We start from the raw sequence: 24,880 nt of genomic DNA, 5'->3' as shown, positions 1-24,880 counted from the left end.
TAGTATTTACTTCAAATTTCAACAATAACACTTTTTGGAAAAAGGAATCTATGGCCCAATATTACAAATTTTCAATAGACAATGGGGAAACACATTAAGAAAGTGAATCGATTATTTGAAGAGAGCCTCATGAATCAATGAGCCATTGTGTAGAGAGCATAACGAGCTCACATGAGTGTTTGAATGCCTTTCAGACATTGTCTTCAGTTTTCCCAAAGCAGGAGACATGAAAAAAACTCGTTAGCTTCAAATTGCACACAGAATTATAGCTTGCAAGCACCCAAAAAGAATCAAGAAATGGTTTTGTAGAAATAACTGAGGTATGTGGTCAGCTGTTGATTATTCTCACATAGAGGGGTGCGTGTGGGGTTCTAGTGTAGGTTGAACTCTGGACATATCTGACCCCTCTGTGTTGTCTTTAACCATTCAAGCTGTTCAGACCAATCCTTCCTTAATAAAGGATTATATCCAGTCTTACCTGTTGGATGATCTGGCGCATATGTTGATGGCAATATTGGGGGTGATGTTGTGTCACAGATGTGTGAGGAGATCATACAAACTTTAGAGCTAGTGGAACAGATGGAATCTGTAGGTACTAGAAAGAGAAAATGTAGTTTTCTGTGTTGGGACAACATATGTTCCATGCCATTTGTCATTGTATCGGTTACAAAGTCAAGGATAGCTACAGGAGAGTGTGATCATGTGTACATGCGTGTGACCACACTGTGTGTGTGGTTGGTGTGACTAGATTAGGTAGTAGAAGGTTCCAGTAGGTGTGATTGCGAGAATCAAGGAGCTAGGTGGCTTCTACATGTGGTCTCATTACATTGTATCACTTGTCTACTTAAGGAGGCTTCTACTCATGAATAAACAAGCTCTTTTATCCTATTGTTGTCTCCATCATGCTTCCATTGCTACTCCAACATTTGGTATCAGGGTCTCTTCACCCTCCTTGAGCCACGTCCTCATCTTCTTCACCATTTCCTTCATCCTCCACCTTCTCTCCCATTTTCCCTCTTTCTCTCCAAATCTTGCAGGCCTCCATTCTCCCTCTACAAGCGACCATTGCCCGAGCCCTTGCAACTATAGAACCACCTCCCTAGGGCGCATGCCCACCTAGAGGATGTAAGGTTGTGGCATTTTGTGCTGCTTATGCCTGTCCGATTTGAGGAGATACAATTCTATGCAGAAGATATGTATGAGATGCTTTGTTTAGATTGTGGCCACCTTACATACATAATGTTAAAAGCTAGCCGTCAATCATATTAGCTTTTCTATTGACTGCAGCTAAGGTTTTAAGAAGTTTTTTGTTAACTCCGGTACTGCTGCTTTGCTATTTTATGGAAAGTTGTTTGTTTGCTCCAATACCTCTGCTATTACTGCTTTTAACTGTTTCTTCATATTTGCAATAATTTGTCTCAATGGTTTCTTTGATTGCAGGTCCATCCCTGTGGACAGTATCGTAAAAACACTGTCTTAGGAATACTGCAGGCAGAACATAGTTTTGGCACTCTTTATCGTATCCTGTACTTTGTGTGCCTGTGTCGCATGTACAAGGCCTTGGGGGAAGTGAAGAAGAAACCAGAATAGCAATAATGGCCTCTCTTGGCACATTCTCACCTGTCTCTTCTTACTTAGTCAATATACTGTGTCATGGGTATGATTTTGGTCCATATGTTTGAGAGTAAACAGTAATTGCCATCTTTAGTGTTCCTTAATGTTGACACAAGCAATTCATCGGCTCGATCGTTTGGTTTCTGGGCTGCTTATTTTGGCCAGGAATTCTCGTACTGCTGATCATTTTCGCCAAGAGGTGAGTTCTCATGACATGGGTCAACAGAAATTCCCGGAGCAGTAGACAAACATGATTAGAGGCTTTTATTTTCTTTTTGGATGCTTCAATTTAGCTGAACATTCAAATTCTTGAATAAGTGGCGTATTAAATGGGACTATGAGCCTGTTCAATGGAAGTTAAGCTCCAGAAGCTTCTTGTAACCTTCAAGGTCATTTGTTGTGCACTCTCTCTCTCTCTCTCTTTCATCCTCCAACATGGTATCAAGCCACTCATGCTCCATGTCAGCTTTGTGCATGTACAAGGGAGAGGTTTGGCCACCTTTCTTATCAACTGCCCAGTTTGGTTAAGTAGGCCAAACTCTTTGTGATGTTGGTCCTTTGGATAGTTCATACTAATGCTCAGAAAGGAATATCATTTCACTTGTGTGCCCATGATACTCTCAGTGGATGCATTCTCGTCATTTCTTTTTGAAATAGAAACAAAATGTGAAGGCTAGTCCCAGCTCCCAAAATTACGACATGAGGTATTCCAAAAGAGTCATCAAGGAGGGGTATAATGCCATTGCACACTTTGAGGAAGGTCTATGCTCTAAGTCTAGCAGCTGTGAATCCCCATAACATCCGTCCCACCTGCTTCTCTGAGTGACCCTGTCTTATCGAATCTGGGTGAAATCTCTGTCAGCTACCAAATCGGCTGCAATGACTTGCCTACAATGTGGACACGAGATCTCTGACTAGAGTCAAATGACTCAGCCTTGTAAAGTAAAGCAAGCCATGCTGAGGCTCCCAATAGACTAAGAGTCACGATGGGGGAGAACTGAATCAAGCAGTTAATAACATTCCACCCCCAGTATGAGTCAAGGGGCGATGGGGGAGAACTAGAATCAAGGAAGCCATGCTGAGGCTCTCAACAATGTTCCATCCCCAGTAAGAGTGAAGGGACGATTGGGGAGAACTGGAATGAAGCAATAAAAACATTCCACCCACAGTAAGAGTCAAGGGACAATCAGAGAAAATTGCAATCAAGCAGATCCACTCCAAATATGCCTAGACTGAGTGCAATCCCATAAACAATACTTAGGACTCTCAGCTTGGGAAGAACAGTGCTTTTTGGTTTTTGAGATCTGCATATACTGTGAAGCCCAGTGTCTGCTAAGTTCTTAAATTTTCTATAGAAAATGACACCAGTCAGTGTGAAGGTGATATTCAGGGAGGCCCTGCTCAATCCAGAAATATAGGCTGATGCTGATAAGCTCTCCATAGTACCTTATAACCAATCCCCATGGTGCACTAAAAAAACTGCAGATTTTCCAGTAATCTCGTCACTCTATTGAAAGCCAACTCCAATTGGTCAAGTCTCACCTTAGCTGAGTGAGAATAAGATCCATGAAGTGCTGGAGTCTCTAGCATGTGTGTGCTGCATTGGGGACCCTCCTTAAGGTCAATTCAAGATGGATCAATGACCCATAGCTTACCAGAGGAAGCAAGGACTCTGATCCTTTGCCATTGAGTTGTATCTGTCCCCTGGACCCCGCAGGGACATTAGAGCCTCAGGTCAGATACACAAGTGAAGAACGATAAACTCCCCTCTAAGTGAAGTTTGATAAGAGATGAGGCTCTGGGGCTCCCTTGGATAGAAGACAGTTGCTTAAAAGGAGTTATCATGGTGGGCAAGCTGGGTTTATCTCTAATCACGATGGGCTCATTGAATGACTAACTTAAGGCTCCATGTCATGACATGAGAGAATATGAGCTCGTAATGAATGAGGTGCATGACACCAATGACCTATAGAGCTCATAACGTGACAGGAATGAGTGTCTCTGAAGATGGTGACGAATTGAAATACAACTTGACCAGATCGTGTCCACTCTCCCTTGCTTCCCTTCCGTGATATATCCCTCCTTTCTCTCTGCTGCTTGATGCTATTGCAGCCCTAGCTCCCTTCTGTAAATAATATTATCCCCCCCCCTCGTGCTTGGCACCATACTTCCAACACTACCGCTCACTGCTCTTGCAGCCCTCTGCTGCAGCTGCTTTCTTCCTCCCCTTTCTGCCCTCACATGTCGCCTTTTACGCGTGCATGTGTAGCTGTTATATATTTTGTGCTGACCGTTGTTTCATTGCTTCACTCTGTGTGCTTGCCATTGCTCGTATCTGTCATTGTCGATACATTGCTGTTCTTCCTATTGCTTCCACTCGCTACTGCTGTTTCTAGCTCTCTATGTATGATATATGTTTGGCTCTGCGTCTGGGTTGGTGCTGTGTATGTGTTTGTGAGTGAGTCTCTTTGTATGTGTGGTTTTTGCACTGCAGCATGTAATTTGTGTGTGTGTGTGAGAGAGAGAGAGAAAAAAAGAAAGAAAGATATATTAACGTCTGCAAGAGGCCTCGCGGGCCTATGAGACAAAGTACGAATCCAAGAAGTACCTCATACAAGCCATTGAGGGCTGAAGCAAAGGGTTCACTAAGACCCTTGCTAAGAACTAAAGCTGAAAAAACTGACTGAAAACAAAAGCTAAAACACTAACATGCTCAGCTAGTGAACAAAATACTAGAGTAGCAAAGTAACAGGAGCGTGTCAGGTGCTCAAGGCTAGCACTCCTAGTACGTGCTCTGTATCCAGGTAACCTGGTGGCACTCTGATGAGATGTGAGAAGCACTCGTATATCTGTCTGTCGAGCTGTCTCGTGATGTGGGGGAGGGCGTGGTCTCCCTGATCTCTGGTTCCGGTGTGCTAGTCAAGGGTGATGCCTCCTCTCTGGCGGTCGCCTCTGAGAAGGGATGAGATAGACTGGACCGCGATCATGCGTACTCTGGGCTCTCTCCGCGTCGCACGTGGAGTGTGTGATCCTCGTGCGCCCCTACTGCTGATCCATGATGCTCTCATCTCATCAAGTTCCTCTCCCTCGGCTACGTTGGCAGCTGACTCAGATGCATAGAAATCTGTGACACAAGTCTGTGATTAGTCGATGGTGACCTGTGGCATCGGCCCATGTTGCTCTCTAGCCTATCGCATCTGTGTCTCTCTGTCGGCGCACCTCAAGCAGGTAGAGCCCAACACAGACCTGATTGTGAAAATGTATCAATCGTGTGAGTGGGCCAAAGCCCTGTCCCTCCTGAAAGAGGCAATGGTATCGTCCTCGAATCTCATAGTAGACTGGGCAAACACATAGAAAGTGTTCCTCTGTCTCGATCTCCCCCATCTAGCATAGTGTGCAAGTCCTCTGCTCTCTGGGTATGCTTGCAACTCTCCCTACCTCGATCCGTAGCTGATGTGATGAGACTTGTAGCTGACCAATGGCGATCCTCAGTGAATGTGAAACTCTCCTGTCCTCAAGATATTGAGGTCTGATGACAAGACCGGTGCTCTGAGATCCTCAGGAAGTGATCACGGTAGAACTGGATCTTGGTGGAGAGATCCTCTCCCCCCCAAGCCCTAGATGTATGGAGCTGGAGGAGGTTCAACCGTATGATATGGTTGATCTCATCTCGTGGTATCATCTTGGGTGGTGCGTCAAGGATTTACTGAAAGGGAGGAAGTCTGTCCATTTGAATGCCATGGCTACCAAACCATGTGGATACCCGTGCATACCATGCTATATCGACACCACTCTCCGCTAGTCGCCTGGAGGACTCTAATGCTAGTCTCGGTAGTCTCCACTGGGGTAAGGACCAAACTCTGTGGAGAAACGTCACCGTCTGGAAGATGGCATCAACTTGGAGGGGGGTCATGGCGAACTCTGCCTGTATAATCTGATGAGGGACTGAGGATTTACTTCGAATCATCCTGGATCCCATGGTCACCTGTAATCTCTCAAATCTCTTCCATTCTGTCACTGAAATGTCACTCCCCCAGAAAGTTGCTGCGTACATGGCAGTGGGTCTCACCAGTGTGTCAAAGAGCCAGCCCTTTGTCGGGGGGTCTTGGAAGTGTGCCTAGAAGCATCGTCTCTCTAGTCGGGCCAGAGCACCCCGTCCGCGAGTGAGTCGTGCCGTACCTGCATGGATCATTGTGAAACCTGGTCCCAGTGAACACTATCCCCAAGTATGTGTAGGACTGCACTATCTCCATAGGCTCACCTCGGTATGTGAAACTACGGTGACGGGATACTATTGCTTGCGAGGTGTTGAAGATCATAACCTTGGTCTTTCCAAGGTTAACTGTCAGGTCTCTCTCTTTGCAAAACATCTCCAAAGCCTCTAGATGTTTCTGCAGTCCCTCTGCGGAGGATGATATGAGGACTATGTCATCAGCATTCAACAGTATCTTCACCATCATGTCAGCCAGGAGCGAACCTTCTCCGCCTAATCGATCGACGAAAGAAGTGATCTCGTCGATATAGAGCCCGAAGAGAGTTGGTGACAGGGGGTAGCCTTGCTTTACTCCGATGGTGCTCTCAATCCAGTCTGATAAGCCTCCTGGGGCGCGTATCCTCCCTCTGACAGACTCATATAAACTCATATAAACTCATGATGGCTGGGAGCTGTAGTTCTTGTAATCTTCTGATCAGTCGAGAGCGTGGGACAGTGTCAAATGCCTTACGAAAGTCTACGAAGCAAGTGTAGACTTTTTGATGCTTCGACTTCACCTCCTCAATAATAGCCCTCAGAGTGAAAATGTGATCCAGGGTGGAGTGCTGTCTCCGAATCCTGCCTGCCCAAGTGCCCGTTGTCCGTGGCCCTCTGTGTGACTGCTGATCTCCCTCTCTAGTACCGACCCGTATATCTTAGCCAAAGTATGGCCAATCATAAGAGTACGGTAGTTCCCAGTGTGCATGGGGTCGCCTGCCTTGCGTATCGGTACTATGGTGGTAGTGCTTAAGGTAGGTGGGAAGCCATGGCATACAGCATGATTGAACAGCTGTGCTAATATCGGGGTTAGGATCTCTTGCCCATGTGCAAAATGTTCAGTGCGTAGTCCCTCATGATTCGATGATCATCGGTTATGAAGCCGGAGAAGGGCAGCTCGTACATTCTGCGGAGTAAACAAATGGCATGTGGTGGGCATGGGCATAGAGGACATATTAGGTGGTGCCTGACTTGGGACATCATAAAGGGAGCATGCATATGTGTGCCAGACTGTGGGATCTGTGATGGGAATGGGTGACTTCCCTTCTGATAAGAGTCCCCATCCAGTGGTAGGATCTCCTCCATGAAAAGAACTGATCACCTCGTCCATCCTACGCATGAGGAAAGCCCGCTTCTTACGCCGTGTCACTTGGCATGATATCCGATGTGCCTCTAGCGGAGTCAAATGTCCCAATGCTATCTCATGTGAGGTGGGCTCTCATCTCTCTGCACTCATCATCAAACCATGGATTTTGGGGCATCTTCCCATGTGGAACACGTGTAGATCGTGTCGTGGGAAAGGATCTGGCGGCAACCTCCTGTATCACCGATGTGAGAGTGTCTGATGCATGTGCGAGGTCCATCCCATCCCCAAGTAGTACTGGAAGCTCGGAAGCTAGGTGGCTCATGTACACCGGGTCAAGAGCATGGTCAAAATGAATCTGGACACAAGCGGGTGGTGGAGGGGACCTCCTCATGGCTGGCGTGGCGACCGATATGCAAAAAGTGAGATATGAGTGGTCAGCTCCAAGTGGAGGAGGTGGCACCATAAAATCATGTATCCGTGGGGCCAATGCTAGTGGGCCGAGCAGGTAGTCTACCATGCTACTTCCCCCTCCATGTGGGAAATAGGTGAGCCCACCAGATGATGGCCATCTACGAAGACCACTATATATGATCGAGTCATGTATGGCTCCCAGCTCGAGTAAATGTCTCCCATATGCCGTCACTGGTGCTTCTGTATCTGCCGACTATCTCACGATCCCCAGCTCTGCTGCATCCATCTCCGGTACTACGAGGAAATCTAATAGGCCCACCTGTCTGTTGCTAGTTCGTGCATTGAAGTCACCAAGGAGGAGAGTGTCCCATGTCTGGAGATTTCCGTGATATCATCATGAATAGTCTCATATGGGCTGTGCCCATCAGTGGTGACCTCTCGTGCATAGGATGATGTTTCTGGGGGAAAATAGCATAGTGCAATGAAGGTCAGCTGTGTGTCTGGTAACTAGATGCGGATCCACATGTGTCGTGCATGCTCCTCCTTTCGTACCATAGTGAGGAGTGGCCTCAAATGTGATCTGAACCCCTCCGGATCCTCGTACCCCACCATCCCTCCTCAATTCCCTCCTGTGGGCAGGCTCCCATGTGTATCCTGTCACTGTGGGTAGCCCTCTCTTTGGGCTTTCATGTGTTTCAGTATAGAAGATCACATCTCTGTTATGGTATGTCTCCAAGAACCCCCCTGGGTTGGACCATAGGGTGCCATTACAATTCCACACTGCCATCCTCAATTTGTTTTGCATACTCGCCACATTGTTCAGACACTGTCATTTGCTGCTGTCCCCTTCTCCTCCTGGTGTTCATAGAGAGAGAGAGAGAGAGAGAGAGAGAGAGAGAGAGATGTGTGCTTTTCAGTCAGATGCTTATGCTTACTTGTCTCATAATGACATTTTCTGATATATTAGCATGCTTGTTTTCTGGGACTGCTGACTATAATATAAAGTTTATAGATTCCACCAAAAAAAAAGTGTGTGTGAGTGAGTGATTTTTTTTTGTTTGACAACAAGGCTTCGAGCTCGTTTTCGATCCAGTTCCTTTGGAAAGCAGTTTTGGTTGTTTGGAAGATATACTTCTCTCCCGGAGTATGATATTTTCTCGATATTGGGCTCTTTTATCGTTGTATCGTGCTCGTACCATTCCACTGTATGAGCACTCTTCAGTGACTGTCTTCCCATATTTTTGAGCTTCTTTGCTTTGGTCTCTACAGGACGCTCATTCCGTTTGAGGCCTTCCTGAGGCCCAGTTGGAAGTTTTTTATTACTGTTTTTAGTTGTGAGTAGTAGCTGTCCCGCTTTGGACAGCTATGAATGTAAATTCTTTCTTTATGCAAAATTTGTTCCAAAAAAAAAAGGTGTGTGTGAGTGAGTGTGGAGTTGAGTCCAGCCAATCCTTCCCTGCACTTGTGAGCAGTTCCAGCCCTCTCCTTTACCTATTCCAGCCTTGGCATACCCTTTCCTTAGCCTAGAAAACTTTGCCCAGCAATCCGTCATTTGCTCAAGCTAGTTCGTTAACCGAGGTAGGGGTTTCGCTCATGTTACATTCAGTCCTGCACTTAGTCAATCAACACTGTTGTGGGTTTTGTCTGGCTGTCTGTGTCGAATCCCTCCTTCTCCCGTTGCTGTTATGTGTGTGTGTTTGAGGCGTTCCTCAGGCCCAGTTGGAAGTTTTTTATTACTGTTTTTAGTTGTGAGTAGTAGCTGTCCTGCTCTGGACAGCTATGAATGTAAATGCTTTCTTAATGCAAAATTTGTTCCAAAAAAAAAGGTGTGTGTGAGTGAGTGTGGAGTCGAGTCAGCCAATCCTTCCCTGCACTTGTGGTTCCAGCCCTCTCTGTTACCTATTCCAGCCTTGGCATACCCTTTCCTTAGCCTAGAAAACTTTGCCCAGCAATCCGTCATTAGTTTGTTAACCAAGATAGGGGTTTCGCTCATGTTACATTCAGTCCTGCACTTAGTCAATCAACACTGTTGTGGGTTTTGTCCGGCTGTCTGTGTCGAATCCCTCCTTCTTCCCTTGCTGTTATGTGTGTGTGTGGCGCTATTACAGCAGCCCAGGAAGAAGTTGGTGGTTTGCTGTCCTCCCATCAGGCTGTTGTGTCCGGACAAGGCCCAGACCCTGAGGTGGACATGCAGACTTAATGCTTTATTTTTTGGAAGACTCTCAGCTGTATATAGCTGTATAAAACATCTGCTTGACAAATCAAGTGCTTGACCTTCAATGTACAAGGTCTATGTGACATTCGGAAATGGAAGCTTGTGTGGGCATATGTCAATGAGTTACAGCCTGATATAGTAGCTCGACAAGAGTACAATCAGCATATGTATGCAGGCAGGACATGCCATTATGCTGGTTATGATATCTTCTATGCTAGAGAACACTCCTTTTCAGGTGTTGCTTTTCTTTGTCAAGCATGCTTTTCACTCAATTGTGGCTTTGAATGATAAAGAAGGCTGATGGATCATCATTCAGTGTCTCATCTAGGGTGAAATATTTGAATTTGCCTCTATTTATGCTTCTCAATCTTCTCATCGAAGAGCTTTAATATGGGAGGATATGCAGCAATATTCTTGGAGACAACATGCATTTCTTTGTGGGGGTTCTAATAATGCACCCCAGCAAGGGGACAATACGTCAGGTAATACTCACATAGTGGCTTTGGAGCGTCAACATTGGTCTCATTTGACCTCTCAGCTCGCTCTTGTAGATCTTTGGAGAGAGTTGAAGCCTACACTTTCAGGATACACTTTTCAGCATAATGCCCACTCTGCATATCGGGCCAGGTTGGACTGTTGGTACATGATAAATATGCAGCAGTATGATACTCTTATGTGTCAAATGTGGGTGGTTATGCCTTTTCTCATTCCAATCATGCTCCATTATGGCTCAGGTTGTCTTTTCATGAGATATGGTTGGTAATGCCATTGCACACCTTCTGGAATATTGGCAGATTGATCTTGACTATGCTTGGAATGCCTTTGCTTCTCGCATACATTCTGTTATTCGTGATTATGGGAAGCATTATTTGCATCACTTAAGGAAAGTGGTTGCAGATGCTAAATTCATCCGTCAAAAGTTGACAGAACTCAGCCATGTCAAATATTTAACTAAGCCTGAGCTTAACTGTCTGTGTCATGCTAAGCAATTACTACAGAGGAATGACCATAAGAAAATTGTCAAATGGGAAACCAGATCCAGGCAAAAAGCTTTTTTGGTTAAAGGTTGCTCTCCTAAAGAGTTCTTCAACAGCTTACATTATAAAAAGCAGGCTCATAATATTTGCATGGTTTTGACTTCTGATGGTCTTTGGACTTCCTCATGGACACACCTTGCTCAAGAGTGCGCTGATCGTTTTGCCCAACAATTTGGGAGTTTGGATTCCTCTTCACAAGAAGTTCTGTTAGCAAGACGGAGGTTATTGCAGCATGTTTCTCTCATTATTGCTCCTGCTCAGGCTCAATAGCTTGAGTCACCTTTCACGAAAAGGGAGCTTCTTGATGCTCTAAAGTCGTGTGGTACATGGAAGTCCCCAGGTTGGGATGCTCTTACGATGGAGTTCTTCTGGCTTATTGGGATGTCCTTAAGCATGTTTTATTGCATATGATTAATAGTTCCTAGCAAAATCAGCAAATGCTAGATGCTTGGAAGAAAGGGCTGGTTTAGTTGATCTCGAAAAAGCATCTTTGAGAATCAATTGCTGATTGGAGGCCTTATACACTCATGCCAGTCATTTATAAGATGGTTGCCAAAATGGTGGTTGATAGAATAAAAGGTTTTCTTCATTAGGGCCTACATCCTACCCAATATGGTTTAATCCCTCGCAGACACATCATTGATAATATTCCAAATGCCTATGTTGGGATAGAATATGCAAAATATACTCAGCAGGATGTACTCTTGCTGCAAGAAGACATTGCCAAAGCTTTTGATATTGTGTAGTGGGATTTTATGTCACAGACCATGCAATCCTTTGGATTTGGGCTTCGGATGCAACATGCTATCTACTGGCTCTACAATGATAGTAAAGTTGCATGCATTTTATCAGGAGATATTTCTGATCAGTGGACTCGTTTAGTGAGACAGGGATGTCCTCTTAGTGCTTTGCTTTATGCAATAGCTACTCATTCGATGCCTTTTTATATTGATCATCTTGTGGCCATTGATGTCTTGCATGGTCTGGAGATACATGGAAGAAAGCCCATGACTGCGCAAGCTTATGTTGATTATTCATTCTTCACTCCAATGAATACAAAAGCTAATCTTTCGCAACTCATGAGTGCTTTATCTTTGTATCGAATAGTTGCTGGCTTGCAGGTAAACTTTCCAAGTCAAAGCTGCTTCCTTTGCATGCTAAGGATTTGCATAGCTCTCTGTGGCCTGGGGAAATTGTTTTACCCAATCAACTTGTTTGTCATTTGGGCTGTCCATTGGGATGGAATATCACTCATGGACAGAAAGCAGATTGGGTACTTGCAAAGCTCAGGGAGAAATTGGAATATTGGAAGCTAGCCACTTGGCCTCTTCACGTTCCACTCCGAATTGTGCAGTCAATTTTGGTGGCCTATATTTAGTTTTTCTTTCCTTTGATGATATTTTACAAAAAAGACATTTCTTCTTTGGTGCACAAAACATGGCCATAAGAGTATTAGATTACTCTCTATGCAGCATTCTTTTCCTTGAAGATGCATGGTGGCTTGAATATATTGAATATTCATATTCACAAGGGAAAAGTGTGTTGGGTGTTGGAAGCAAAGTGTCCTAACTGACCTAGATGGTACATAAACTAACTGTACCGATAGTCCTAACTGACTATAACTAGGCCTACAAGGCTCATACCAAGGTATAAGTGGCATCTATGGATAACCCATGAGATAGCCTACAAAGTGATGCTGCAATTTCAGCAGAATGATGAGCCTTGGGCTGCTATGATGTGTCATCTACTCTCGCAGTTGACTATTGCTTTTGGGTATTGGCATCCCACTTCGTGGGATTTCATCCTGGGTTATATTGATGGCACGGTTAAAGGCTGTCCTCTTGTTTCCAAAATGCTCTTGGCCTGGAAGGAGATTCTTTCTTATCATAAATGACATGGTCGTGACTTTCTGGATGGAAATTCCTTGCGAGCTGAGAATCTGCACTGGTCAAAGGCATTTGATTGACCCCTTGCCTTGCAACAACCCAAGCACTCATATTTTATTTCATCAAAAGGAATTACTCTTGTTGATGATGTACTTTATGATGACGGTACTTTATTGCCTTTTCCTTTGGCGGCCAGATGTTTTGGATTGGCGATGCATTCAGTGTAACCAAAACATGTGTTTCTTGCATGCGAAACACTTAGAAACTTTTCCAGACGAAACGTTTCGCCGAAATGCCAGTGCATTGGGCGAAACGCCCTAGTGCAGGTTGTCTCCTGTGTCTTGACTCTTTTGAGAGTGCTCAATGTGCATATGTGTATTTGAGAGCTCTTTTCCCAGAGAGAGAGAGAGAGAATCTGAAGATAATTATTTATGTTTTATATATAATTCATATAAAATACATTAAAAAACCTCGTTTCTAGGCAAAACGCTTGGCAAAATCTAGTAATGTTTTCTTGTGACACTAGATGACAGTTGCTATTATGTGGGTTTTTAAAATCCGAAATGTATACTTTTCAATACAAGAGGGGTGAGCCCAAGCATCATCAAGCTTTGGCTGATGAGGGTTTGCAGAGCTATGTTAATCTTGAACTGCAGCCTTTTGCAGATACTTTGTAGGAAGGATTCTTTGAAATCAATCAAGCTAAAAAACCTGTTGTATTGTTCTTTGTGAGACGGATGCCTGATGCAGGGATGTAGCACAATGGCTGAAAATCATTGCTTAAAGGATGTTTGTTGCGGGCTGTTACAAGGCCGCCAGAGTAAGTCATTTTCACAGATGCTCAATATAAACCAACGTCTACTAGTAAAATCTCCTTTGTTTTTTGGGAATCAATTGGTGCATGTATACCCTTGGTTGCCTACTAAGGATTACCAGAGCCTCATTCAGCAAAAATGTCCTGTTTGGGTTGACGTGGTGGACTTACCATTGTATTGCAGGCCTGCTTTGCCATTCTTGGCAGAAGAGTGGTTTGTCCCCCACGTTTGCTGTGGGACACTGATAAACCTGCTCCCCCACATGTGGTTTTACAGGTGATATGCTGGTTATGCCATCCCAACAGGTCTTTTTCAAAAGAGATATACATGCAGCAAAGTAGCAATTAACTGCAGCCTGCTCCCCGTCGTGGCTCCTCTCTCCTCCCTAGCTCTTCTCCTCTAGGTATCCTCCCCCTCAGCCCTATATCCTTGCCTCCAGCGCTCTCTAGCGAGGATATATGATCCCTTGGATCTGTTTGGAAGTATCTGATCCACCCACTGATTCCTCTCAGCGTTCGTTTGCTGCTGACATCACACCATCAGCCTATCTATCAGGTCGCAACACCAACTTGCAGCCTGTCTAGTATTTTGTGACACCTTCCTGCTGCTTTTGCTCTTGCTGCACTCGCTCCTGCTCTCAAGCTTCATAACCATTGGAGCTGCAAGGAAATTGCGACCTCAGAGCTTCTTTGATTTGCGACATTTGCTGGAAGAATTGACTGCAATCTTCAACCTTTGTATCAGCTGCAGATTCAGCTCTTTTTTCAGTTTGTTCTACTCCAAGACTCATTAGAAAATCTCAGCTTCAAGAAGGCGATTTTAGCAGGCTCAATTTCAAGGTTATAAGCTACAAGTTGAAGCTCCAATCTGTTCTCTAGCAGTAGCAAGCTCCCCTCCCTCCCTCCTTGCTCATCCTCTCCCTCCTCACTCTCAGTGTAGGCCATCTCATGGGCTATCCATAGATGCCACTTATACCTTGGTATGTACCTTGTAGACCTAGTTATAGTCAGTTAGGACTATTGGTACAGTAGTTTATGTACCATCTAGGTCAGTTAGGACACTTAGTCCAGTTAGGGCAGTTAGCCCTAGGGTTTGGTTATGTTGGCTCTCCCTTGAGCCTCCACACTTCAGTTTTGCAGGAATCTATTACAGCATCTCGTTTGTCTCCTTTGTGCTTCCATTTCTTCCAACACCCAATAGTGGTATAGAGCAGATGGGGAATCCTTTCCCTCAGCCATTGACAGCTTTCCCAAGCTGTTTGGCAGCCTCTAGAGCCCTCATTCCTGCTGGTCTTGCAGGTTTTCACGCTCCCACGAGTGTTTGAGACCTTTCCAAGCACTTAAAACCTCTTTCTGATGCAAGAAGATTGCATTTTGGACCAGCTATTGCAAAGGGAGGCACATTTGGAGCATTTGGGAGAATTTCGGACCTGCAGCACCAGCCCGAAGCTCTTCTGCAACCGTACGGTGTCACACATAATTATTACTGTTGTACGGAATCCGTACAACTGTACGGCCTTGTACAGATGCATTTAAGGCTGGCACAGATCTGTATGGCTGCATTTACTCCTTCAAAGCTCGCACGTGTGGTCCGTACAATAGTACGAACTGTGGTATGGAAGCATTTACTGTTGTACGGTGCAGTACGGATCTGATGACAAGCATTTACTGCTGTACGGTGCAGTATGGGACTGCGACTGCAGCATTTATTGCAATACCGACTGCGTCATCATCATTTACTGCAGCACGGACTGCGTCATCATCATTAACTATTGTATAGACTGTGTCAGAAGTCATTTATTGCAGTACGGATTTTGGCAGGTGAATTTAATGCTGTACGGCCTGTGTATGGCCCTGTACGGAATTTGCAGTAGGCTTTGAAGTCAGTTCAGTCTGCCTCAAACTGCGTGTCAGTATTTTGAAGCTGTATTTCTGCATTTTTCTTCATTTTGGAGGAGTTTAATGTTGCTTTGTGAAGTGTGCCAGCTTCTGGAGCAGTTTGGAGCCTGCTATAGCATTTGGGGACAACTCTTTTTGCCTACTTTGGTGTTTGGGCTTTGTTTGAGACTGGTTATTGCACTTTTTGCAGTGAAAGCCTTGAGGCTTGTACAATCATCAGTCTTTGCAGTTGGGAGTTGAGTTTCTACTTTGCCCTTCTCCGTTGTGGTACTGCTCCCCTATTTGCATAAATGGCTAGCCACAAGGATGATCTTTTTGGGATGATTGGGGTTGATGACAAGCTTGATGGCACCAATTATCCCATGTGGTCATACATGATGGGACATGTGTTGGTTGCCAAGAATCTATGGCATATTGTTTCAAGTTCTGAGGCCAGGTGATGGTTCTAATGCTACTGCTAGGACACCTGCACCTTCTGCTCCAGGTGCTTTGCCTCCTTCATAGGAGCAAATTCAGTGGGATGGTCGTCATGCCAAAGTACATGCCTTGATTGCTCTTTCAGTGAAACGGGTTATTATCTCTCATATTCGGTCTTGCAAGACAGCTAAGCAAGCATGAGATCAGCTTGCATCTTTGTATCAGGTGCGGAATGAGGCGAGGGTTGCCTATCTTTGCAAGCAGTTGAAAGATTTGAAGCTTGATGAGGGTGGTAACATGGATGCCTATCTCGCTAATGTGAAGGATTTGAAAGAGCAGTTGGCCAACATTGATGAGATTATGCTTGATTCTCAGCTTGTTTCTAATACCCTTGATGGGTTGCCTCATTCATATCAGGGCTTTGCTACTACACTGAAGTTGGTTGCAGGGGGTGATGCTAATTATTTCTCATTTGACCAGCTGGTTGCTCTTCCCACTTTAGGAGGAGCAAAGTCGTGTGAATCGCAATGCTTCTATGGCTAGTGATCAAGCATTTGCTGCCCATCACAAACACAAAGGTAAAGGCAAGGTTTCAGCTGAAAAACCCTCTCATTCCCATGCTGATCATTCACATGGTGCCTTTTCTTCTGGGGATAACAAAAAGAAGAAGAGATGTAATTATTGCAGGAAACCTGGGCATGATATTTCTGAATGCAGGAAGCGCATAGCATCTGAAAAGAAGAAGAAAGAGTTTGGTCTTGCACTATCTGGTTCTTCTAGTACAGAAGATGGACATGAGTCCGCTAATTTCGCACAAGACTAGCATTGGGCTTTCTTGGTTACATGTCAGTATAATCCTGATGTTCATGATGCTTGTATGGCAGTTTCAGATGTTCGTGATGACTGGTTCTTTGATAGTGGTGCTAGCAAGCACATCACTTCTTGCAAGAAGTTATTTAGCTCATTGGAGCTTACATCTAAGAGAGGTAGTGTCACATGTGCCAATAATGCATCATATACCATGAAAGGTATTGGGCAAGTTGCTCTTACTTCTGTCTCTTGTGGTATTGTCACTCTAGAGCATGTACTTTATGTTCCAGGCATTCGTAAGAACCTCATTTCTATTTCAGCCATTGCTACATGTGGCTTTTAAGTTATTTTTTATGGTGTGAGGTGTGCAGTGTATGATGTTACACATGCCTCTATCCTGGTTTTGACTGGCACATTATCTAGAGGTCTTTATAGACTTGATGCTTATGACATATGTTTGGATGATGATGCTGCACTTGTCAATGCACATGCCTTTGCTCTTGATTCTACATGGCAGATACTCATTTGTGGCTCATTTGTGGCATGAGAGGTTTGGACACCTCAATTTTGGAGCCCTGGTGAAGTCATATAAGGAAGATATGGTTGTGGATCTTCGCAACATGCATATGCCTTGCTTGGTAAGATGCACCGTGCTGCGTTTCCGAAGGATGAAAGAGTTGGTGCTTCACGCAATCTTTATCAGGTTCATAGTGATGTTTCTGGACCCATCAGGGTTGCAGCTCTTGGGGGGTTCTAGTATTTTGTCACTTTTATCGATGATTTCACTAGGTACACTTGGATTTTCGCGTTGAAATCCAAATCTGAAGTTTCTTCATGCTTCAAGCACTTTATTGCCTTGGCTGAGAATGAGAGTGGGCTGTACATTGCTCACCTTAATACAAACAGGGGGGGTGAATACACGTCAAGGAGTTTGCTGTTTTTTTGGCTTCCTGTGGCATCAATCATCGATGCACGGTGCCTTATACTCCTCAACAGAATCCCGTGGCTGAGCGGAAGAATAGATCAGTGATGGAAATGGTCAGATGCATGTTGAAAGGCAAACATTTGCCTAATAAGTTGTGGTTGGAGGCGGTCATGTGTGCAAATTACATCTTGAATAGATGTCCTACCAAGGCATTGCAGATTATCACACCTTATGAGGCTTGGACGGGTCGTAAGCCTTGCATTTCTCACATGACGACTTTTGGATGCTTAGCTTATGCTCATGTGCCTTCACAGAAACGCACTAAGTTGGATGATAAAGCTGTTAAGTGCATTTTTCTTGGGTATAGTTCAGAGAGCAAGGGCTATATGCTATATCAGCCCCGCACGGGCAAGTGTTTTGTTAGTTGGGATGTTGTGTTTGATGAATCTTCCACTATGCCTTTGCTGGACTGTCAAAAACAGCCCATTGTTGATACCCTTGGCATATTTGACAGCTTGATGCCTTTGTTTCCATCCCATGCTCGGGATGATGTTCCATCTGAGGTTGTACCTCCTCCATCTATTAGTCATTTGCAGCCACATGTGCAGCCAGAAATTCAGCGTGATATGCCTATCATTGATCAGGATCATTTGCACAGGGCTCTTTTTTTTTTTCCCTAAGAAAATTACTTCATTAAGTATGAATGAAAACCGCGAGAGCAAGCTCAAATGCGGGAGTACATCATGCAATGCACGAGGAAAGACAGCTCAAAGGGAGCTAATAAAGAACCAAGGCAGAGGCTGAAAATGCCGTCTCAACCTTGAAGGAAACTCAGAGAAGAAAGGAGATCCCGTCTAAACTCTGAAAAAAGTAACTCTCCTAGTAGTGGCTGCTCTGGAGGATCCCTTCCAAGCCACCCTGGCTACAACATCTGAGGTGCCATCTAAACTGCTCCATAGGAAGTTCCTGATAGGTCTCATGAGTTGAGCGATACAACCTCTAGATTTGCACCAACATGAGCAAACAAACCAAGCAGTGGCCAATAATACCTGGTTCACAACCACAACTCTGGATGCAAGGTCAAGTCTGGCTGAACTCCAAAAGATGAGTTTGCTCCTGATACTCTCCAACACGGGAGCGAACTGCTGTGTTGGAGAGATGTCCAACCCAACCTGGCATCCCAGATATTTGATGGAGACTCCCCTTTGAATCCAAGTGAACCCTATGTCAATCCCCCAGATGGAGTGTCCTCATCACTGATCCAAAAGCCATTGGATTTGTTCCAATTAATGTGTGTACCTGCCGCAATGCAAACAAATCCAATGCTGTCCTGAATGGAGTAGCATCCAAAAAAATAGTCGTGTCATTTGCCAACTCACTGTCTAAGAGCTCATCCTCTTGCCTACGATTCCAGCTTGAGCCCTACGATTCTAGCTTGAGCTCTAATATAATAGCTCATAGCCTCAGCCACAAAAAGGAATGAAAAGGGGGCATCCCTGACGGACTGACCTAGTAATCTCAAACCTATCTCCCCTGACTCCACCAATAAGAACTTGGCTGTGGGCTGATCTGTAGAGGGCTGACACCCCTCTGATCCATGCATTTGAGTCCTGTAACCCCCTTTTGGAATCAAATGAATGAGGCCCTCTGTAAGTAAGTTTGGCATCTCACTTGAGTCCCATACACCCTGCAGGACTGAGGTAATGTGATCCCCAATCTGATATAAAAAATAAGGGGGTAAGTCCATTTGAACGAGGACACTTGCCCTTGTGAAGGGTAGAGAGAACAGTCCTGAACTCTACGTTGGTGAAGGGTGCATTAAGTGAAATAATCATATCCCCTGCCACCAACCCTGGTAAGTGTCGCCAAATAACCACTCTAGCATCATCTGTGGCCTGAGTGTCTGGATCTGCTGTAAGAAGGGAGGCATAGAAATCGGTGGCAATCTGCAAGATGGAATCTGGATGTGTCTGAAGAACTCCGCCTGAGTCAACAAGCTGTGAGACGCTCTCCCTAGTATGTCTTGGGCCAAGAGTAGAGAAGAACTGCTTGTTAACCCTACCTCCCTTTTGTTTCTAAAATGACTCTCTGGCGTGAAAGGCATACTCTGCTCTCTGATCTAAAAGTGATTGCTGCTAAGACCTTGCTGCAGCAAGGCGCTCCTGAATCCAAGCATCTGTAGGCCTCTTCTGCTCCTCCCTCTGGAGGGCAGCCAACTGCAGGCGGATAAATATCTCATGCCTGAGGATCTCACCCCTTCTGATACGAGCAACTGAAAGATAAAAGTCACTGATATCAGAGAGGGCTGCGGCTAAGTCTAAAGGAGAAAGTTACCCATCTTGCAAATGAGATACCCAGGTCCGCAACATTGTCTCTGTAAGGCCCTCCTCTGCATAAAAGGAATGTGGAATCCTAACACTGGCAGAGCGGTGCCTCACATGGGGATTTGAGACCATCAAAACCATTGAAAAATGATCCGAAGTGGACACCTCAGTTGCAATGCAAACAGTATCACCTCTGTCAAGAGCCCCCAATCATCCACATAAAATCTGTCAATCCGTGCATGTATAGGCATGTGCAATCTCCTGTTCGACCAAGAAAACAGGAGAGAATATGGCTGAGTGTGAAAAGCATCATCATGCCAAGCATCCCTGCCATTGTATTGAAAAAGGCAGGCATCCCACGTTGCTCTCTCTAGGGAGTGAATGCCACCTTCCCTACCACCCCTTTGGTCTGAGGGCATTTCAACCATGTTGAAATCGCCTCCTATAATCCAAGCATTTGCAATATGTGACCAAGGGAGCAGTTCCTTCCAAAAAAGGACACGATCTCCTCTAGAATTGGGTGCATAAAGGTTTAAGAGACCAACCTTATGCCCACCAATCAAAAGTATAATTCATTGAGCTCTAGAAGGGACTATGATCCCGTGTCCAATCACCAAGGAAGATGTCCATAGAACCCCCAGTAACACCTGGATGAAGTTGGTTACGAATCAGCTGCCTGCGGCGGCGGTGAGGTACACCCTCGAGGCCCTGAACGTGTCCAATCACCAAGGGGAGTATAGAAGAAGAAACAAAAATGCAAGTACCTCCCCTCGTGCCCAAGGCGGGTGACAAAAAATTGTGGCCTGAAAGAAGCTTACCCGACTTGGAACAATCCCTGGCATCCAATTTGTGTTCCTGAATCAGCTGGAGACCTTGTAACACCTGGATGAAGTTGGTTACGAATGAGCTGCCTACGGCGGCGGTGAGGTACACCCCCGAGGCCTTGAACGTTCCAACTGACAATCTTCATTTGCAAGAGGAGGAGGCCGGATGGAAGATGCTACCCGACCTGGTAGCGGAGAAAGCCCTGTCTTGCGAAAAATTCCTTCTATCAAGAGGAGGGAAGTCAACTGGGGAAAGCACACCCTCCTTGTTGAGGGGGAAACTTTGTCCACCGATGTTTGGAAGATGTGCTTCCTGAGCGTAGAGGGTACAAACTCCTCCTCTGCCTCAAACTCAGCCAAGTCTGTCAGAACTGAAAATGAATTCCTGCGAAGTACCTTTGGCGCAGGAGTGCGAAGGAGCCCTGCGGAAGGAGGAGTGGAACCAATAACCCCCTTACCTCTGTCAGGTGTAGACAGACGTGCAAGAGAAGAATGGGGGTGCCGCAGCGTGATCTCGGCATGAAACTGCATGACCTCAGTCACAACTTTGGCATCGTTTTCAAGTAAGGCACGGGTCTTTGCACAAAGGTTCTCCCTTCTCCCTAGGTGAGCGCTCCTGTATCTGAACAGGGGCAAGAGCAGTGTAAACTACTCGGTGCTTTCTATCAATTCAGACAACGGATTTTGCAGAGGCGTTTGAATGAGATGATTGCGAGTTGCCAAACACATATACTTGAACTTAAGAGTTTGCAATTAAGCTGGAATTAAGACTTATACAGCTTAAACACAAAGTCACATCATTGGAAAATGCAATATGATTGAGGGGCCAAGACGGCCCCCCCCCCCTTATCCAGGCTCACTTTATTCTTGAAAATGGAGATACAAGACCAAGGTGCAATGCACCTTCCAAACTGATGAACTCAGTGAAAACCTAGGACCTAGATACAAGACTCAACAGCATATGTACAAGGTAGACAACAAAAAGGAGGACTCCAAGCTCAGGTTTCAACTCTTGGCTTGCCCAATCCACAAGGAAGAAGCCTGTAACAATCACCACTTACATCCAACATTAGAGACAAGCACTAGTTTCTAGAAAGATAGTAGAAACAACATGAAATAGTGCTGTAAATGAGATAAACTTGACAATACAGGCTCCCTTCGTGACTTGACCCTGGGAACATTCTCTTGAATGGTTCCTAGGTTGGTATGCAATCTGTGCATTTGATTGGTCCCATGTTTGGGTACTCAGGTGGGGTGTGGTTTCCAGATGTCCCTCTCAAAGAGAGGCCATCACTCTTGTGGGTCACTAATGCCCATAACCCCAAGCAAGGGGGTCCACCCTCAGATGCTAGACCTAGTCCCCATTGTCCGTAACTGAACAGTAGGAAAACATTTCATTTCTTAATAAGCATACTATTGAAAAAAAAAAAGAAATAGTACCAAGCAAGTGGATACATGTTGAAGCAGGATGACAAGCAGTCTCATCTGCACATGGAACCAAGAAAGGGATGTCTCCTACCTGAAGAGACGGGTCCGCGGCCTTGTTAGTGGTAGCCTGAGGTACTGGCTCACCAACTCTGACAAGCACCCAACGAGGGACAATCGAAACAGGACGTGCTGATTGTCCTGTTCGCGCTGTAGAAGTACCAGGACGAGAGGCTGATGATCTTGGATGTGAAGCCGGTCTAGCAATACGTGAAGCAGTAGGAACTAGTCGTGAGGAAGGTCTAGGTCGGGTGAAGCTATGAGGTGCACTCGTGGATCTTTTAGGTCTTTTCTTTTTCCTTGGGCAATCTCTGGCCAAGTGCCTAAGGGTCCCGCAAATCCTACACTGATCCTGTCTCCCTGCAATCTCGACTCTCTGTCTGAAGGAGCCATTTGTACGTTGAAGCATAATGTGGTCATCTGAGATGTTAGGGTCAGAGACAATGACCGTAACATGCGAAACCCCATTGGACCTGATTGCCTCTGCCGTTGAAGTAGGCATCTCAAAGAGAGGGGAGGATGGAGAGAGGGGCGGGGAAGGGAGGTAGAGCAGCAGTAGGGAAGGTGGGGAGCAGTAGCAGCTTGATCTTATCCCTTTTCTGAGATTCATGTTGGCTCTTAGTCCGTCTTAGAGGAGATTGAATTAAGTGATCTTTGCACAGGGCTGTTGACCAGGAAAGAGTAGAAATTCAGGAGCCTAAAAAGGTACCCTGTTGGCTCCTTGACATATCAAAAGACAGCAAACAAGACACTCCTCTGCCAGCCTGTACGAGAGCAGCTTTCCGGAAAGAGCATGCTAGTTTTGTTGCTTATGCTTTGGTTGCTACAGCATGCAATGAAGAGCCCTTATGTCATCAAGATGCCTTTCAGAATGGTTGTTGGATGAAGGCCATGCAAGCTGAATTGGATTCTATCCATCAGAATAACACTTGGGAGTTGTGTGATTTGCCTCCATTGGAACTAAGTGGGTTTACAAAATCAAACAGAAAGCTGATGGTTCAATGGACCGTTACAAAGCCCACATCTTGTTGCTAAGGGCTATGCTTAGCAGCATTGCATTGACTTTGAGGAGACTTTTGCTCCCACTTCTAGGATCACTACTATTCGCATTGTTATTGCCTTTGCTGCCCACTTTCATTGGCAGGTACATCAGCTTGATATTAAGACAGCTTTCCTTCATGGGCATTTGCAGGAAGAGGTCTATGTTTCCCAACCTCCTGGCTTTGAGGTTGAAGGTTTTGAAAGCAAGGTATGCCGCTTGAAAAAGGCCCTCTATGGATTGAAGTAGGCACCTCGGGCTTGGTACTCGAGATTTCATATTCATTTGCTCACACTTGGCTTTCAGAATAGCCCTACGGAGGCTACCCTTTACATTCGCAAGCGTGGGACAGATTTGCTGATTTTAGTCCTTTATGTGGATGACATGCTTGTGACTAGGACACATGCTCAGCAAATTGCAGATTTTGTAGCAGACATTTGCTATGTCTGATCTTGGTCTTCTGTACTACTATCTGGGCATCCAATTTGCTAGCAGTGAAGGGGGCATTTTGATGTCATAATCCAAGTACATTGGACAGCTTTTGTAGCGTTTTCAGTTTGAGGATTGCAAGCCAGTATCCACACCGTTAGAGACTGGTTTTCACTTCTCTTCTGAGGATGGCAGCGGTACATGTGATGTCACTCTCTATCAATAGGCAGTTGATTGTTTGATTTACCTATGCCATACGAGACCTGATCTACAGTATGCTGTCTCACAGTTGAGCAGATATATGCACAGCGCATCTATGCACCATTGGCATGCCGTGAAGCGTGTTTTCAGATATCTTAAAGACACTCAGCATTTAGGCCTTCTTTATGGGCTGATACTTCACTTGTCATGCATGGATTCACTGATAGTGATTGGGCTGGTTGTTTTGACACTCGTGTGTCACATAGTGACAACTGTTTTATGCTTGGTACTTCATGTGTTTCTTGGTTCAGCAAGAAGCAGAGTACAGTTGCCACTTCTAGCTGTGAAGCTAAGTACAGAGCAACTTTTACAGCTACAATGGAGTGTGTTGGCTTCGGAAGCTCCTTGCAGATCTTTGTGCATGCCAGACAGCACCTATCATCATCTTCACTGATAGTTAGAGTGCTTTGGCTATTGCACGGAATCCAGTTTTCCATGCTCGCACGAAGCACATTGAGGTTCACTATCACTATGCCAGAGAGCGATTATCAGTAGCTGATATTGAGTTGTCTTATGTTCCCACGGAAGACAACTTGGCAGATCTATTTACAAAGGCTCTACCTTGAACTAAGTTTGAGGCTTTTCGGCAAGTTTTAAACTTAGTACCTTTTGTAACTTGATCTGTTGTACTCTGAACAGTCATAGATTGCTATATCCCTACAGGACGAACATGTGCAACGATGACACTAGATATTTAGGTATCCTGAGCCATGTCTAGGATACTTCAACCCATACCATGGAGGGGGGTTTGTAGGCCATCTCATGGGCTATCCATAGATGCCACTTATACCTTGGTATGTGCCTTGTAGGCCTAGTTACAGTGAGTTAGGACTATTGGTACAGTTAGTTTATGTACCATCTAGGTCAGTTAGGACACTTAGTCCAGTTAGGGCAGTTAGCCCTAGGATTTTGTTATGTTGGCTCTCCCTTGAGCCTTCACACTTCAGTTTTGCGGGAATCTATTACAGCATCTCGTTTTTCTCCTTTGTGCTTCCATTGCTTCCAACACTCAACACTCAGCACCTCCCTTCTTAGCCTCTCTCTCCCTCTTCAGCCCTCACTCAGCCTCTTCCTTCTTCCTCCTCCCTCTCAGTCCCTTCTTGCGTAGTTCTCCTTTTAGACCTCTAAACTCCCCACTGCCTTGTCCCCTCCCT

At 45.2% G+C, this 24,880-nt stretch overlaps 1 protein-coding gene across 10 annotated transcripts in view; it reads left to right on the top strand.

Moving 5' to 3' along the window:
- The window catches only part of LOC147882977 (Pseudouridine synthase family protein), a 101,998-nt gene that overhangs the window by 56,194 nt on the left and 20,924 nt on the right, over positions 1–24,880 (top strand). For all 10 annotated transcript variants that reach the window (XM_087401070.1, XM_087401067.1, XM_087401071.1 and 7 more), the window contains 2 exons: positions 1,441–1,519; positions 1,731–1,813. In XM_087401070.1, coding sequence (XP_087257196.1) covers positions 1,441–1,519; positions 1,731–1,813 — 162 coding nt within the window. The remainder of the gene's footprint in view (positions 1–1,440; positions 1,520–1,730; positions 1,814–24,880) is intronic.

Source organism: Dipteris shenzhenensis, chromosome 29, assembly GCF_047967505.1.
Source record: "Dipteris shenzhenensis isolate YYH24624 ecotype China chromosome 29, Dip_SZ_1.0, whole genome shotgun sequence".
NCBI classification, from domain to species: Eukaryota; Viridiplantae; Streptophyta; class Polypodiopsida; order Gleicheniales; family Dipteridaceae; genus Dipteris; species Dipteris shenzhenensis.
This window is presented reverse-complemented; position numbering and strand designations above follow the sequence as displayed.